Source organism: Apis cerana, linkage group LG7 (assembly GCF_029169275.1).
Source record: "Apis cerana isolate GH-2021 linkage group LG7, AcerK_1.0, whole genome shotgun sequence".
In the NCBI taxonomy this organism is placed as follows: Eukaryota; Metazoa; Arthropoda; class Insecta; order Hymenoptera; family Apidae; genus Apis; species Apis cerana.
In genome coordinates, this window is record NC_083858.1 from 10659019 (window position 1) to 10675567 (window position 16549).

Sequence of the window (16549 nt, forward strand, 5' to 3'; positions counted from 1 at the left end):
TACTGTAGAAAAAAGAATTTCAAATTATAGTATCATATTTTAATTAAATTATTATTTATAATATATATATTATAATTTATAATATATATATTATAGTAATAAATTATTATAAGTGAAAACTATTTAAAATGTTTCATTATTTTTATGTATTTATAGCAATTTTTCTTGTTTGTAAGATTTTTTTACATTATATTATAGTAATAATTATAATATATATTTAATATAATAATATTAAATAATTATTATAGTAATAATAATAATGTGTATACTTTATTATTAAAGATAGGCTGTGGAAATATTTATATTTTAAGTTAATATATTTATATATGAAGTAAAATCATAATATATATTTTTATTTTTCTTTACGTATATTAATTTTTTAATTAAATGAAAATTTTAAATAATACATTTCATTTTCAAACATTAATGAATATAAATAATTAACACTTTCTATCTTATATAAAAGAACTTTTATTTTATTTTAACAAAATCGAATTATCGAATAACTTATATCATGCTCTTAAGATTTTTATTATTATTTTATTAATTAAACATTTAATTATGTAAATCAATTATTGTAAATCAACTTTATTTGTTTATAACACAAATTTTGTGTATCGCATTTATTATTAAGGAATAATAGAACTAATCAGTTTAGCTGCCACTGCACAAGAAGGAACAATTTATGCAACTACGCGCATAAATATAATAGATATATATGATTATTATAAAGTACATCTTTGTATATCTTATTAATTATTTCGTCCAATGAGCACGTGTTAGATATATAATGTTATATCTTAGCTGCTATTTTCTTAAGTTCATATATTGTATTGTCTATATATACAATGTATAATTGTCATTAAGGCAATTTGAGTTTCAAAGCAGGTACAATAGATGGATGCAGAACAGTACTTTGGACAATTGAGTTAACATATTTTAGTTTTGCATGTAAATACTATATACTTATTGTTATTGATTTAAAAGAATGAGTATGACTTTTACATACAGTCCAATACTATTAAGAGTTTCAGTTTGAAACTCAGACAACCTGCATTGTTTGTTTGACTACATTATAATATTACTTATATTAATTTTTTTAAACATAGTCATTAAATTAGATTGTTTCCATTTATTAATTAAGAAATGAAACAATAAAATTTGTGACATGTAGTACATTAATATATTTTATAATAAGATTATTGGTAAAAGTTTTAGTGCATCAAAAATATTTAATGACTTTATTGCAATAAAATTTTAATGCAATACCTCATGTTATTTATAATTTAATTCTATTGGAATATTTGTTGAGTTGAAAAATTATTGTACTGATGTGATTTCCAATTAATACAAGCTTAATTATTTCATATTGCACATAATAATTAAATTTTGTTATTTTATTTTAATAGTCATTATTTGGTATATTTTATGAAAATTGCCATAGGCACTTATGTTGTAACATTTATTTAATAATTGTCATTCCATTACATATTTTTTAAATCATTTTTGAAATTGTTTTTCTAATACAACATTTATTATTTTATGACTTTATTGTATTTCTATATAAAACTTCTCTTCAAACTATCTTATAATATATGAGTTTATTATTTTTTTTAATTGGTCCTACACTACTGTAGAGTTTCTTTATAAGTACAAATGAATACAATTATTGCATTCATTGTGGAATGATTGATTCATTAATTGATTAATTTTTATTAATATATGAAATAAATGCTACTATTGATAATAAACTCATATTTAGCTGAAAATTCTAAATTTACTAAAAGGAACTATAAAATAAAGTAAAACATAATGGAATGAATATTTTAAGTATTAATTTTTTCTTTTTTCGTATGAAAGCATGAGGTGCATATATTTACAAATAATACTATATAATAACATGTCATTAAATAATGCTATATAATAACATGTTTTTATAAATTTTAATTTCCGAAAATATTATAAATCTATATCTTAATATTTTTCCTAGAAAAAATAGTTATTGATTTAAATGTCCATTTTCTGTAGAATAATTTATATCATAAATAATGATAGAAAATATATTTTCATTAAATTAATTCAATTATTGAATTTGAATAATAAACTTCAAAAAAAAAAAAAATTTAACTCTAATTTTATTTTAGAATGTGATTTCAAACTTTTTTCAGTAACTATTCAATATTTCGTTAATATTAATCTAATATTTCATTGATAAATAATGCATTGCATCTAATATTTCATTAATAATAATGTATAATGCAAAATTAATGTACATATATATCTAACATATCTTAAATCGATAAATATCTACAATATTTAACACAGGATGAAAACATACATTACAAAAATGCACTGGCTATTAGGTACTGTAATATATCACTCGAAAATGAAATATAAAAAATTTGTTAATTTATACACTACTTTCTATTTTTAAATTTGCATCTACTGGTTGAGATGCAATTGTAATCTCACTGACTTCATCTGTTTCTGATTGACTTGATGTATCAGAAACATCATCTATTTCTTTTCTCTAAATAAAAACAAAAATATAATTTATTATTTCTTAAATAAAAATTACAAATAATAATATTTATTTTAACTCACCTTATGAGAATAGTGAATATTACGAAATACTCTTTGCATATCGGGATTACTTTCTAACGTAGAGGATTGACTGGACGGAGGATGTGAATATTCAGAAGTATTTTCCTCATCAGAAGCTAATACTCCTTCTATTCGTACCGTTGCATGTTTAAATCTTCTTAATCTACATCCAGGACCAATTGGTCTTCTTGCAATGCTATAAAATAAATTCATTAAATTAGAATATAAATTAATTTGATGTTTTTACATTATATTAAAAAAATACCTTCTTCGTCTAAGAGAATAATTATATGTATAACTTGGATCTTCACCCTCTTCATCTGACCAACTTTCTTCACATGCATCATCTTCACGATCACACAAAGTATCCATACTTTCGGAACAAGGTCGAGTTTTATTTTCTGATTGTTCTTGTGGTGTATTGTTAATAATTATTCCACAAAAATGTCCAGGTAACTTTATAGATTCTTCTTTACTTCTAAAAGAAATTATTTATTATTTTTAATTATTATTATTATTAAATTTCATATTTTTTTATATTTTTTATTAATTTTATATTTTTAAATATATATTAAATATTTTACCTGTGTTGTATTATATCATCACAATTTCCATTATCTATAGAAGAAATAAGACGATTAGCATTAATAATTTCACTAACTTTTCGGCCAAGCGTTTCTAGATTATCATCATCGCTACAGTCCTTTAAACGTTCATTTCCATTTGTACGATTCTCGTTTGAAGGTTCAGGACTGGAACATGGACTAGATTCTATTCTATAATGAGCTTCGGATAAAACTGAATTTCCATTTAAACACTCTGCTGCTTGTTTATTTAATGATGCTTGTTTATTAAGACTATTTACAGAAAGCTTTTCTATTGATGGAATTGTTGTACGTTCAACAGGATTAAAATCTGTTTCATTAATATCCATTATATCTGTTTGTGTTTGATTGTCAACAAAACGTGCACATACTTCTGTGCTCTGAAAACAAAGATACATTCAGCACTATATTTTTATTAAATAACAAATATATATCTTCAAATTAAATACTTACTTTTCTTTCACGATGAGGACTTGATCGTGGACTAGAGTTTACACCACAACCAGATCCTACCCTGCGATGCCTATATTTGCGTTGTTTAAAACTATTATTAGGGGCTAAAATTGTTTCTGGTTGATTAGATTCATTTAATTGTGTATACATAGTTGCTTTTATAGGACTTTGTGGACAATCTGTTGGAGATGGTGGAGTTGTTGGAGTAGATGACGTCGAAAATTGAGGATTACGTCTACGATGAAGTCTTTCTTGAGCCTTTAAAAGAGGATGTACAAGTCGTTTCTTACATTGCTTATATCCATTTTGTTGTTCTCGTCTAAGAAATAAAATATATTCATTATTTATTTATTGTCAATCATACAAATATTCCACTATAAATTTATTACTTACTTAATTACATCTCGTTCACGTTGTTCTAATTGCAATAAAACAGCACTTAATTCTAAGTATAAATTGTTAGTGCGTTCAAGTTTCCGTTCATAATGTTCTCGAATATCTTGAGCATGTCTTAATTCATCCTCACGTCGTCGAATTAGATCAGCTTCAAATCTTGGACTGCTACAACTATTTGTCTGCATTTGTTTCATATGATCTCTAATTTCTTTTTTCCAAGATTGCTGTAATAAAAATAAAAATATTAATTATATTTTAAATAATATTTTAAATTTAAAAAAAAAATTTAACAAATTAAAAATTATTTTTATTTTCAAAATTTTTACCTGTGTCTTAAAATAATCATCAGGTTTAGTACATAGTACTTCAACCGCTGCAATACCGAGATGAATTTCAATATGTTTAAAGGAAGGCCTATTACGTGGTTTTGCAGCCCAACATTGTTTTACAAGTAACCTATATCCTTCTGGACAACTTGCAGGAATTGGTAAATGAAGAGAATTATTGCCTACACCCCAAATGATTGCAGAAGAATCCACATCTTTATAAGGTATTTCTCCACTTAAAAGTTCCCATAATACTACACCATATGACCATATATCTACTTTTTCAGAACAAGGTTCATTTCGAATAATTTCTGGAGCCATCCAAGCAACTGTACCAGCAAAACTCATTCTTGTACTAATTTCATTCCATTCTCTACTAGTTCCAAAATCGCTAATTTTTACAACCTCTCCTTGTCCTATTAATACACTGAAATAACATATAATATTCAAAGAATAAATAGATATTTTTATTATATTAAGTAAATAAAAAAATTATTGAATTTAAGAAAAAAATGTATATAAATTTCATATTTTATTTTATATTAAATTAAATGACACACACACATACTTTGGACTTTTAAGATCTCTATGTATAATTTTATGTGCATGAAGATAGGCCATTCCAGCAGCAATTTGTTTTGACCAGGACACTAATCTAGGGGGTGGAACTGGTTCACCAGCTCTAAGAAGATCATACAGTGGTCCATATGGACAAAATTCCATTATTATACAATAACATGGTGCTTGTGTACAAACACCTCTAAAAAATAACCAAATTATTTATTTGCAATAAATTTTCATTTTTATATATTATAAATTATAAAGATAAAAACGTACTTAAATTGAACAATATTTGGATGGTTTAACTTTCGCAAATGCCGTATATCAGTTTCACGTGGTTCCCGTACTTTTTTTACAGCTACAACTTCTTTATTTAATTTTCCACTAAATACTGCCCCTTGAGCTCCAGATCCAAGCCACTGAAGTTCACTAATTGATTCAAATGGTATTTCCCAATCATCTGCTAAAATATAAAATATAAAATAATTTTTTAAATATAATATTATTATTACTATATGTTATATTATATATGAATTTTATAAAAAAAAATACTTACTTTGATGTCCTTTAATTTTTTCATTTACCGCTGCCTTTGAAAGCATAGTCCAAACTGGACGCATACATCCTAATATACCTTCCACCCAACTCGATCTTTGTGCATCTAAAGTTCCAGAAACTGGAGTGCATTTTGTTGCTGTTTCACTAGAATTACTATTGCTTTCCGAATTGCTATGATTGTTAATAGGTAATTGAGCATCACGTGAATCAGGAATAATAGGACCTCCTGCAATTCCACTCAACTGACCTAATTCTTCTTGGATACATAACATGCTAAAATAAATAATTAGAAGTTATTAATATAAGTTATTATAAATTAATATAAAAAGTTAAAAATATAATTAGGAAATTAAAAATAATGTCATGTCATGAAATATTATAAAATATTGAAAAAAAAACAATTTTTTTTCATTATTTTTCATTATTTCATTTTTTAAAAATGATCCAACTATTTTATTTGTTTTTTATTTTCAATCAATTATACAAAATATTATATACTAATATTGAATATTGAAATATTAAGAAAAATATATAAAAATTATAAGAAAAATAGTACAAAGAAAATAATTATTAATGCTACTTATATACTACTAAGAAGTATGAATAGTATGAATATATATATTCATTCATTCATAATATATATATATATATTATTCTAAATTATTATGTATATTTAAATAAAAATATTTATATTAAGAATAATTATTTATTATTTAATACATTATATATTGTATATAAATGATATTATGATTAATAAAAATAAACTATATTTATATTTAACTATATTAATACTATATTAATACTAAATATGAAATTGTAGATTTACTAATAGTAGATCATCTTTTTCAAATTTAAAATCATAAATGGTATCATGGAAATCGTAATTGAATTTAAATCTCTATACATAATATGATTAAAAAATATTTTTGATTAAAAAATTAATTAAAAGAAGACTTAATTTAAATAATGCAATAAATTAATTATATTACATCATGATCACAAATATATTGTTAATAAATGTACATTTTATAAAATGACTTAGCATTTTTAAATGTTTTTTTTATATATTTTAAATTATATAATAATTTTAAATTTATAAGATAAATTTATAAAGTAAATCTAATTAAAAAATCCATTGATTAAAACTTTTATAATGTTTCGTGATAACAACAAAGCGATTTATTACACATATATGCATGTATAATCAATATCATATATGTATATCAAAATATATCGTTATGTTAAATCATGAAATAAGTAAATATAATTGAAACAAGTAAAATTAATGATATTAAAAAAGAATCATTAATTGACATAAATTCTATAAATGATTTGTACACCTGTCAAACATATAACCTGTGAAACAAGTGGCTATCGTAAATAAGACGATAAATACAAATATTAATATCTATAATATACCAAGTATATGTAATGTACGAAATGTAATATGTATTTTATTACTACAGCATTACTGAACAATAGTATTTTGTATTTATCAAAAATTTTTAAATTATATAATAAAGTCATATCTAATAAAACTATAAATTCATAAAAATAATACAAATACACGTTATCTGATTAACTATGACATAAATATATGATAAATTAACAAAGATTGTCAGTACGAATTTATATAAATGTATTAGTGCAAGGACCAAATTGAAGTCGTCAACGATGGTGCCGTTATCGGAAGCACATTCCGACGATTTGGCCTTCATGCTCACCTCCTCGTACCGACATTCTTTGGAATGGCCGCATCGTCATTTTGTGTCTTCCGGAGGAAAAATCGTGTAAATACCATCGTACTATATGTAGCATATGGATATAATAATCTTATCTCATGCACTGAGAGAAAGTGTCATAAAATCATGCCACTAATTGAACATTTACACAATAAACAAAAAAAAAAGAATATGGTAAAACTATGCAAGATGCATACGAGAACGAAACATATCGTAAACTAAGAAGTTCGTCGGTAGAGGGCTACATTTATCGTTTACATAGATTCTAGATTAAACATCGATTAAGCGATATTGTTCGTAACTATAGTGTATTATAATTTGATAATGCTAAGAAATTTATAATTATTCTATATTTTTCATTGGATAATTGAAATTTTATAAGAATTATTATCAAGATATTTAATATATTAAAATTATTTCATAAATATATTAATTTTAAATAATACTCTTGAAATGTTTCATAGTAAGTAATTAAAAGTACGCATGCGTAATAGTACGCGCGTAATTTAATATAATAAAGCGAATGTTTTAAATATTATAATATATTTATAGTGAGAGTCAAAAGTAATTATATATCTTAAAGATAAAAAATTTATTGAATAAATTTTTTTTTAAATTTTCTTGCATATATTAAAAATTAATTGCAAAAATATAAATTATGTATAAATTGATAATAAAAAAATTAATATTTTTAATATATTATATTTGAGATTATATATCCAATATTATTAATAATTTGACTCTCATTATATAAATAAATATTTTATATTATTATATAATATATTTAGTGCAACAAAAATTTTTATATTCTTACCTATTAGTAAATATGTGTGCTTCTGGATGAGAAGGTGACAAAACAACTTGATTAACTCCCGATGATGCTTCTGTCTCCTGAGGTTCAAATTTGTACATCTCAGGTTGAGACAGTGTTTCTGTTTCAGCGGGAGTGCGCATGATTTCTTATTTTTTTCTATTTCAATTCTATAACAAAATATATAATATGATAAATAATGTAATTTATGATCATAAATTTTTATTAATGTTATTTCAAAAAAATTGATTTTTACATGCATATATTGCACATATATAATCAAAATATGCTATTCTTCATAGTACTACAAGAATAAAACTGAGCAAAAAAGACAAAAAACAAATAAGAAATCACTTAAACTTTTTAATGTAACATTGGGTTCAATGGAATGCCGATCTAGTAAGAGGCGTGGTATGTGACCGTCACATACCCAACAATTATAGATTTATTTTTCGTGCAAATTTCTTAAGTCAAATCGAATTATATTTGAATAATTTTTAGTTAACTATTAAAAAAATAATATATTTATAAAGAAGAAATTAACGAAAAAAATAAAAATAGAGTACAAAATAAAAAATTTAATTAAAATTTAAGTTAACTTAATAATAAAAATTTTGTCTCATGAAATATAATTTATAAAAGAGAGAATATTATTTTTTTAATTATAAAATTTTTATTATTTAAAAATTTAATTAATCTTATAAAAATTTCTATCAGATACTGGTTTAAACATGGCACCCTTTCGCGCTACAAAAAGGAAAAAAAGCATACCGAAGTTTTGTATAGTGAGTCATTCGTAGGCGTGCCTTGGATTAATCCTAAACACCTGTGCTAAAGTCTAGGTAAGCTTACATATTTAGTACAACCCCCAAAATTCAGATCTTGAAAATATAAAGATAATATGAATATAAAATCGTATAATATCGTATTATTCTAACTGTAATGTAAATAACTATAAGTACTTTAAATATTTATATTAATATGTAATGTCTATATGCTTGAATATATGTATCTTTTTTTTTTATTATACGAAAAATTTCTAGAGATTTTCCCATTTTATAAAATTAAAAAAATTGTTTAAAATTTTATTAGAATCACAACAAATGTTCAATGTTCTAAAAATGAATCAATGTTCTAAAAAAATAAATGTGTTGCATCTTTTTTTTCTTGAAAAAACTCGTGATCAAAGTTAGGAAGAATCATAATATCTAAAGTATTCAATGTTTATCCTGATTTATCGCTTAGCTGACCAGAATATCATAATCTTTGTGTATAAAGAAACATGATATAAATATTTAATATAATATTATTATAATACATTATTATATTTATTATAATATAAAGTAATTTTTATATTATAAAGTAAATTTAATTTATTAGAAAGTAAATTTTTTATGATATTAAGAATAAGTGCGACAAATTTAATAAAATTAAGAAATTATGTTTCAATTTTTTATATTTTTGTTATACATAGATGCATGACTCTATTGCATTGAGGAAACTCATCAAAAAATTTATAAAATAATCTAAAAATATTTTTTAACATTGAAATCATGAAATAAGAGAAAAAAATTTGATATAAAACTAATTAAAAATAATTTTAAAAAATTTAAGAAATTGTTTATTCCGTAAAACATAATAAATGAATGTAATATTATATTAAACTAAGAAACAATATATGTAATAATACTTTCATTATTTGTATATTTTGTTGACTTATTATACTTTTGTTGCTATTCGGGAGAAATAAAAATCTCCTTAGGGAGAAATGCAATGAGAGTTAGATAATAGAAGAAATTTCAGTTTCGCTATCGTTTGAAAGATACGAAATGCAATCTGTACAATAAAATAGACAATAAAAATATAAATAAAAGAATAACAATATGAATTTCAATGAAATTTATTATAAGAATAATTAAATTTTTTTTAAACTAAATAATAAAATAAAAAATTAATAATTCTTGCATAATCTAATGCAAAACACTTTTTGATCTAATAATTAAATTTAATAATTTATTAATAGATTTTAAATTCATCTGATAGTTTAAATTTATTATATTTATTGTATTTGTATCATTTTTATCAAAAAATTGTAAGTATTTGTAAAAAAAAAATTAATATATTTATTATGTGCATATATACATGTTAAATATTCATTAGAATAACATACAAGTTTTGCTACACATCCTAGCATTGAAATCACCCGATAAATTGAGTGATCGCGATGCTACATAGAATCAGTGATAAAAGTATATATATTATCTTAATATAAATTTAAATAAACTATGTTTTGATATACTAAAAAAATTAATTGTACTATTTTTTTTTAATAAATATGAAATGAAATTCAAAATATAATATTTATTTAATAGTATAATATATATTTTTTAGTATAATATACTAATAGAGATATATCAAAATAATTTAATGATAAATTTTTACTAATTTCATATGTATTTTGTGTTAAAAATATACTTATTTAATATTATATTTTACATCTAAATACAAAAATTGTATATGAATTATTGATTAATCTTATAAAAAAAATTTTTTTTTAAATTATATTTTTTAAATATAAAATTTCTTACATAAATTAAATATTTTTTATTCTGTATACCAGTACTCAATTTTATTATTTTACTGGTTTTGAAAAATTTGGAATTTCGTTTTTTTATTTTGAATTTCATTTAACATTTAATATTGACAATAAATTTTCTATTTCAATATGTATGAATTAATTTAAAAAACTTTTTTCAGTTTTAACTATTTATTTTTTATAGATATCTTTTCTTTTTTTTCATTTAATAAAACTACGTTTCAAAATACCGACAGTTTGAACCAAGTGACGCTATAATCTTTGAAAAAGACGCACGAAACGTGCACCACTGCGGACAGAATGAGATCCGCGTTCAATGCAGAACGATCGGGAACGTAAGCTTTCACTTTCCTCGAGCGACTTGCACAAGCGAGACACTATCGTGGTTAGGGTGCTCGACATTTGGTACGAAAAACTCGTCGAAGCATGAAGCGTTGAATATTCGAATAAAAATAAAATAAAAGTTCTGTATTTGGAAACGGGAAAGAGGAAGAGTATGGGAGACACTTTATCGATTAAATTCAGACAACCCCTCTTCTCTCACCTTTATAAAAAATATCTGTCGACGGTGACGGCGACAGTCGCAATTTCTTACGAAGTATCCATAAACTTGTATCTGGCGCCATGCATTTGCAGAGTTTTTGCAAATCTGAATCTAACACTATAAGCATGAGAGTTTTCAACTCTCTCAAGAAATGTATCTTTGTATTGTATGTCACAATAATCATGCAAAAATATACATATATGTATTTCACTGTTTAAATAGTATCACTATTATATACGTTTTAAAGTATAAGCGAGCTCAGAGAGCCGCGAATTTATTCCCGTTGACGGTCATGAAAACAACCCCACAACACCCTGACGCACGACGCGTCCAGCGGACACTAAACAAAATGGCGCGTAGCTTCGTCCATGGCTTCGACACCAGAGTGCGCCTGTCTACAAATGTATAAGGACGATTATTCTATACCTAGCAGAAGGAGACAAAATAAGTAGATAAACAGGTTCGTCTATTCAAACCACGCCTCTTGGTATTCGAGTCTCGTATACAAATACTACTGTGTGTATTGTACACAGATTTACAGGAATGAATATACTTAAGAAAATTTTTTTTTATAAAACATTCTAAAATATATATATTAAATATATTTTAGTATTCTGTTTTTTATTATACTTTTAATTTAATTAAATGATTTAATTCTTAAATATATTTAATTAAAAATATAAAGTATATAGATATTAATATATTATATATAAGTAAATTTGTAGAAAAATAGAACTGCAATCCTGTATAGTTATTAGATGGCGCTACTTTTATACATACTATTTCCTTCAACCCCATATTATGAAAAATTGCTAACTTATAATTTAAGAATACTAGTTTTTTATTATTAAAAAAATATAGATATATTGATTAATTTTATGTTAATACATATTATATATATGTTGATATATATATATATATATATATTGATTATATATATTTTAAAATATGTACAAGGAATTTATAATCAGAAAATTTTTTTTTAATATATAAATATATAAATTTAAATATTATATATTATATTAGATTTTAAAAATCAGTATATTTATATGTATATTTATATGTATATTAAAATGTTTAAATTAAAATATGTAGCGAGCGATGAAGCAAACGAGTTTTAAACAATTGTAGCTATATCTGTAACGCTTGACCGATCCTAGAAAACGATGTGGATAGTACATCTGTAGTTGTTTATATAGTATTTCCCACGTTACTATATTCTTTCTTTTTTTTTTTTATATCTTTACATAACATGTTTAAAACTAAAATTTTGAAATATTTTAGCCATAATAAAACATTTTATTTTTTTAAAAATTTTATCTTATATTGATATAAAAAATATTTCAATTTGTTTATATGATATATGTAAATAGATTTATATATATATTTAATAATATATTTAATAAATTTATATATATTATATATAAATATCTTTTATTTTTGTAATTTTATTTTTATTTATTTATTATTTCAAAAATCATGTTAAACAATGAAAATGTAATACATTAATTATTTAATATAATTTTATTTAATATAATTAATAATTATAATTTCATTAGTATTATTATTTAATTATAATTTCAAAAATAATATTATATATTATTATATTTAAAAGTATCCCGAAGAAATTCAATTTTTCGATTTTTCTTGAATGTAAAAAAAAAGAAGACAGAAGATGATTAATTTTTGGAAGTATTTTTTTAAAAATGACTTTTTCGTTCTGCATTATATTCGTCGAATTTGACTGTCTTTTTGCATAATATATTTTTTCATATTAGAGAAGGAATACATATTACCACCATAGATTCATTCTATTTTATTATTCTGTTCTATTTTATTATTTCTGTAGATTAAATTAAAAATCATTTTCTATCTTATTTTTTCTGTATTAAATTTTTTTCTTATTGTATTTTTCTTTATCACTGCATATATATATATATATATATATATTATATATATATATATATATATATATTATATATCATAAATTGATCGATTTTCTTATGTTATAGTTATTCTTTCATTTATACCTTTAACTTTCAAGTATGCAATATTTGAATTTATTATTTTAACTAACTTAACTATTTTTTGATTATTTTAAAAAATCATAAAACTATTATTTTTATTATATACTTAGAAAATGAAAAATTTAATTCAATTATAATTTATTATTAATCTGTATGAGAGACTAATTCTTTATATTCTTTTACAACATTTTCAAGTACTGAAAATGCTTGTAGAAAATCATCCTCTTCTAAACCGAATTGTTTATATTGATGTAAAAATGCAGAATGAACATAAGATTTCCAAGTTTTATTTAAAAATATATCTAAAGAATAAGAAATTTGAGAATTATTGGTTATTAAAGCAAGAAATTTATCATGATTTAAAAATTTTCGATTTTGATGTAAATGAGTAAACCAATCAATTGTATTCCAGTTTGCATATAAATGTTTTTCTTTAAGTATATTTTTCATTATAAGATCTTGTTCTAACATTGTTCCACGTGTTATTAAAACATTTGATACTGAAGTAGCATATGTATGATGTATACTATTGCTTAATAAATTAGATGGCATTTTTAATTCAACATTAGTTAATTGTGAATTTAAATTTGGTATTCTAAGTGTTTGCTTTAAATGATGGATATATGAATTCCAATTATATATTGGCTCGTAGCTTGTAGATGTTACTGGTATATGTGGAGTACTTTTTATTATTGCTATTTTATATGAAGGATGACATGCTATTTGAGATAATAATGAATTTATATTATATTTTTCATAATTTACTGGTTGAAATGTAGCTAATAATTTTTCTGAAATAACTTTATTCATATCTTGTAGATTTATAGATGATTTTTTTAATAAACTAGTACATATATTATATATTTGTTCATTTTCAAATAAAATATTTATATCACTTTCATTATAAAGTTTTGCTAAAGTTAATAATGTATTATAATTTTGTGTACATACTTCTCCAAATGAAAATGGTAATATTGTTGTATTAAGAATTGCTTTTTTATTATATTCTTCACGTAATAATTTTGTAATATAACTTCCAATACCAGATCCTGTTCCACCTGCAGAACTTAATAGTAAAAGAAATCCATCAAAATGATCTAATTTTTCTATTTCTTGTCTTATACAATTTAATATTACATCACTTAATTCATAACCTTTTATTAAATAACCAAATGCCCAATTATTTGCACAACCTCCTCCAGCTTGACAAATTACATTTTTCGTTGAATATGTCCATAAATTACTTTTATTATTATAAATTTTATTTATGACTTTTTGTTCTGTATCTATAAGAATTGCTCTTGCTAAACGGTCATTACTTTTAGATATACCACTAAACCATCTATTAAATGTATCTTCTACATATTGATAATTAGTTTTACATGTTACACCTGTATTTACACAATCCATATCAGTTGATATTTCTGAGAATAATGTATGTCCTAATTGATTTCCACATTGGCCAAATTGTATTGTAAGCATTATTAAAATATAATTTCATTTACTAATTCAATATTATTTAATTTATTAATTTATTATATTATTATATTAAATAAATATATATTTTTTTGTTTGATCAATTCGATGTGCATGTAATTAATGCACCAAAACATGTAATTTGATTAAAATAATTTATATTTCAAAATATATTACAAAGATTAATATATTTAAATATTCATATTTTTTTTTAATAAGTCTTTTTACCACAAAAGTATCTATTTAAAAAATATATTCGATATATTCGATAAGTTATAAAAATTTATCACAAACAATCCACAGAATAGATCAATAAGTGATTTTCATATTCTATGTTCTAAAATACCAATCAAAAAAAAGATTGAGAGATTATATTATAACCTTTAAAATATGGAGTGGCAATTTTAGGAACTATATTTAATTTAACCATTAAAGTTGGTAATATCAATAGATATAAAAAAATCTTTTTTGATATTTCTATATAAACACCGTAAAAGTTAAGTAGTATTTACAAAGATGAATGAATATTATAAAAACTTAAAATTTTGTTTCGCTATTATTATATTTGTAACTTAATGCAATGTTATATTGCATATTGCTTTTTTCAAATTATTAACATGAGATCAAACATTGAAATTTATTAAATTTTGTATAATTTTTATTTAAATTATAAAAAAAAATTTTTAATTTATTAATATCTTTGGATATTTCATTAAATTATAAAATTAAATATTTAAATTTTATATTTATAATTATTTTGTGATACAGTAATAATTATTATTACTGTATCACAAAATAAATTTTTAGAAACATGAAAGTGTCCAATGCTATAAATTAATTAAGTTTAATTCTAACTATAATAAAAATTATTTATTCATTTAATTAATCTTAAAGAGGAATTATATAATAACAGAAAGAATATTATATATTTCATTTGTACCTTATTTATGATTTTGTTGAAAAAAAAAATACATAACATTTAAGATAAAATTATAGAATAAATTATAGAATAAATTTAAAATTATTAGGATTAAAATTATATTGTTTAACAATATGTTTAATAAAAAAATCTATGTATTCTAAAATATATGTGTATCATCAAAATAATCAAATTATAAAAAAATTGCATAATAAGAAATTATTCTCATAGATATCACTTAATAATTATAATTTTATTAATGAGATTTATATATTATAAATAATTATTTATTATAAATAAATAATATAAATAACTAAATAAAAAACTAAATAAACTAAATAAATAAATAAATAAAGAATAATGAATAAAATAATCAATTTCTATTCATGTGAAATTATCTTCTTACAATATCCAATAACAATTTTTATATAATTCATAATTCCGCATATATATACGCATATAAAAAAAAAAATATAAATACTGAATTATATAGAATAATTATATAGAAAATAATGATTATGATTGAAATAATATTTAATTTCAAATATAATAATTAATTAATTAATATAATAATAAATATAATAATAATTAGTTAATCATTAATAAATTAATTATATAAATAATAAATAAATAATTTATTACTTTATTAAAAGGATAAATATATTTTATTAATTTTATTTTTTGTATCTATTATTTATTTGGAATTATTTATTTTTTATTTATTTATTTTTATTTGGAATATAATTTTTTTTTAAAAAATATTTTGAAAACAATTTTATCAGGAATACTCTTAAAACGTATAATTAAAATTCATTCTTTGGAAGAAAATTAATAAAAATAACATAATTTAAAATAATTTAAAATAAAAAAAATATTTTATATTTTTATGAAATTATAAAATTAGTTTTTAATGAATAGTTCAATGAATGCA

The 16549-nt window shown here is 21.5% G+C and overlaps 2 protein-coding genes across 8 annotated transcripts; both read right to left on the bottom strand.

Annotated features, from left to right (window-relative positions):
* Positions 1-447: 447 nt before the first annotated feature.
* LOC107999446 (mitogen-activated protein kinase kinase kinase 12) lies at positions 448-11552 on the bottom strand. 7 transcript variants are annotated; one of them, XM_028667455.2, is made up of 13 exons: positions 11197-11550; positions 8060-8226; positions 5502-5776; positions 5222-5408; positions 4953-5144; positions 4385-4811; positions 4056-4282; positions 3811-3981; positions 3663-3732; positions 3189-3589; positions 2870-3082; positions 2605-2800; positions 448-2530 (listed from the first exon to the last, which is right to left on the bottom strand). In XM_028667455.2, exons 2-13 carry the CDS (start codon positions 8197-8199, stop codon positions 2411-2413), a joined length of 2619 nt encoding a protein of 872 aa, XP_028523256.1. In that variant the 5' UTR covers positions 8200-8226; positions 11197-11550; the 3' UTR covers positions 448-2410. The 7 variants fall into 7 exon arrangements, with proteins under 7 accessions (XP_028523256.1, XP_016914787.1, XP_016914786.1 ...); XM_017059298.3 differs by having other exon boundaries at positions 3663-3981; positions 5222-5405; positions 11197-11552; XM_017059297.3 differs by having other exon boundaries at positions 2870-3079; positions 3663-3981.
* A 922-nt stretch (positions 11553-12474) lies between these two features.
* On the bottom strand, positions 12475-15053 carry LOC107999253 (tubulin delta chain-like). The gene has a single exon (XM_017058954.3). The coding sequence runs from the start codon at positions 14703-14705 to the stop codon at positions 13368-13370; it is 1338 nt and encodes a 445-aa protein (XP_016914443.2). The 5' UTR covers positions 14706-15053; the 3' UTR covers positions 12475-13367.
* Between the last annotated feature and the right edge of the window lie 1496 nt (positions 15054-16549).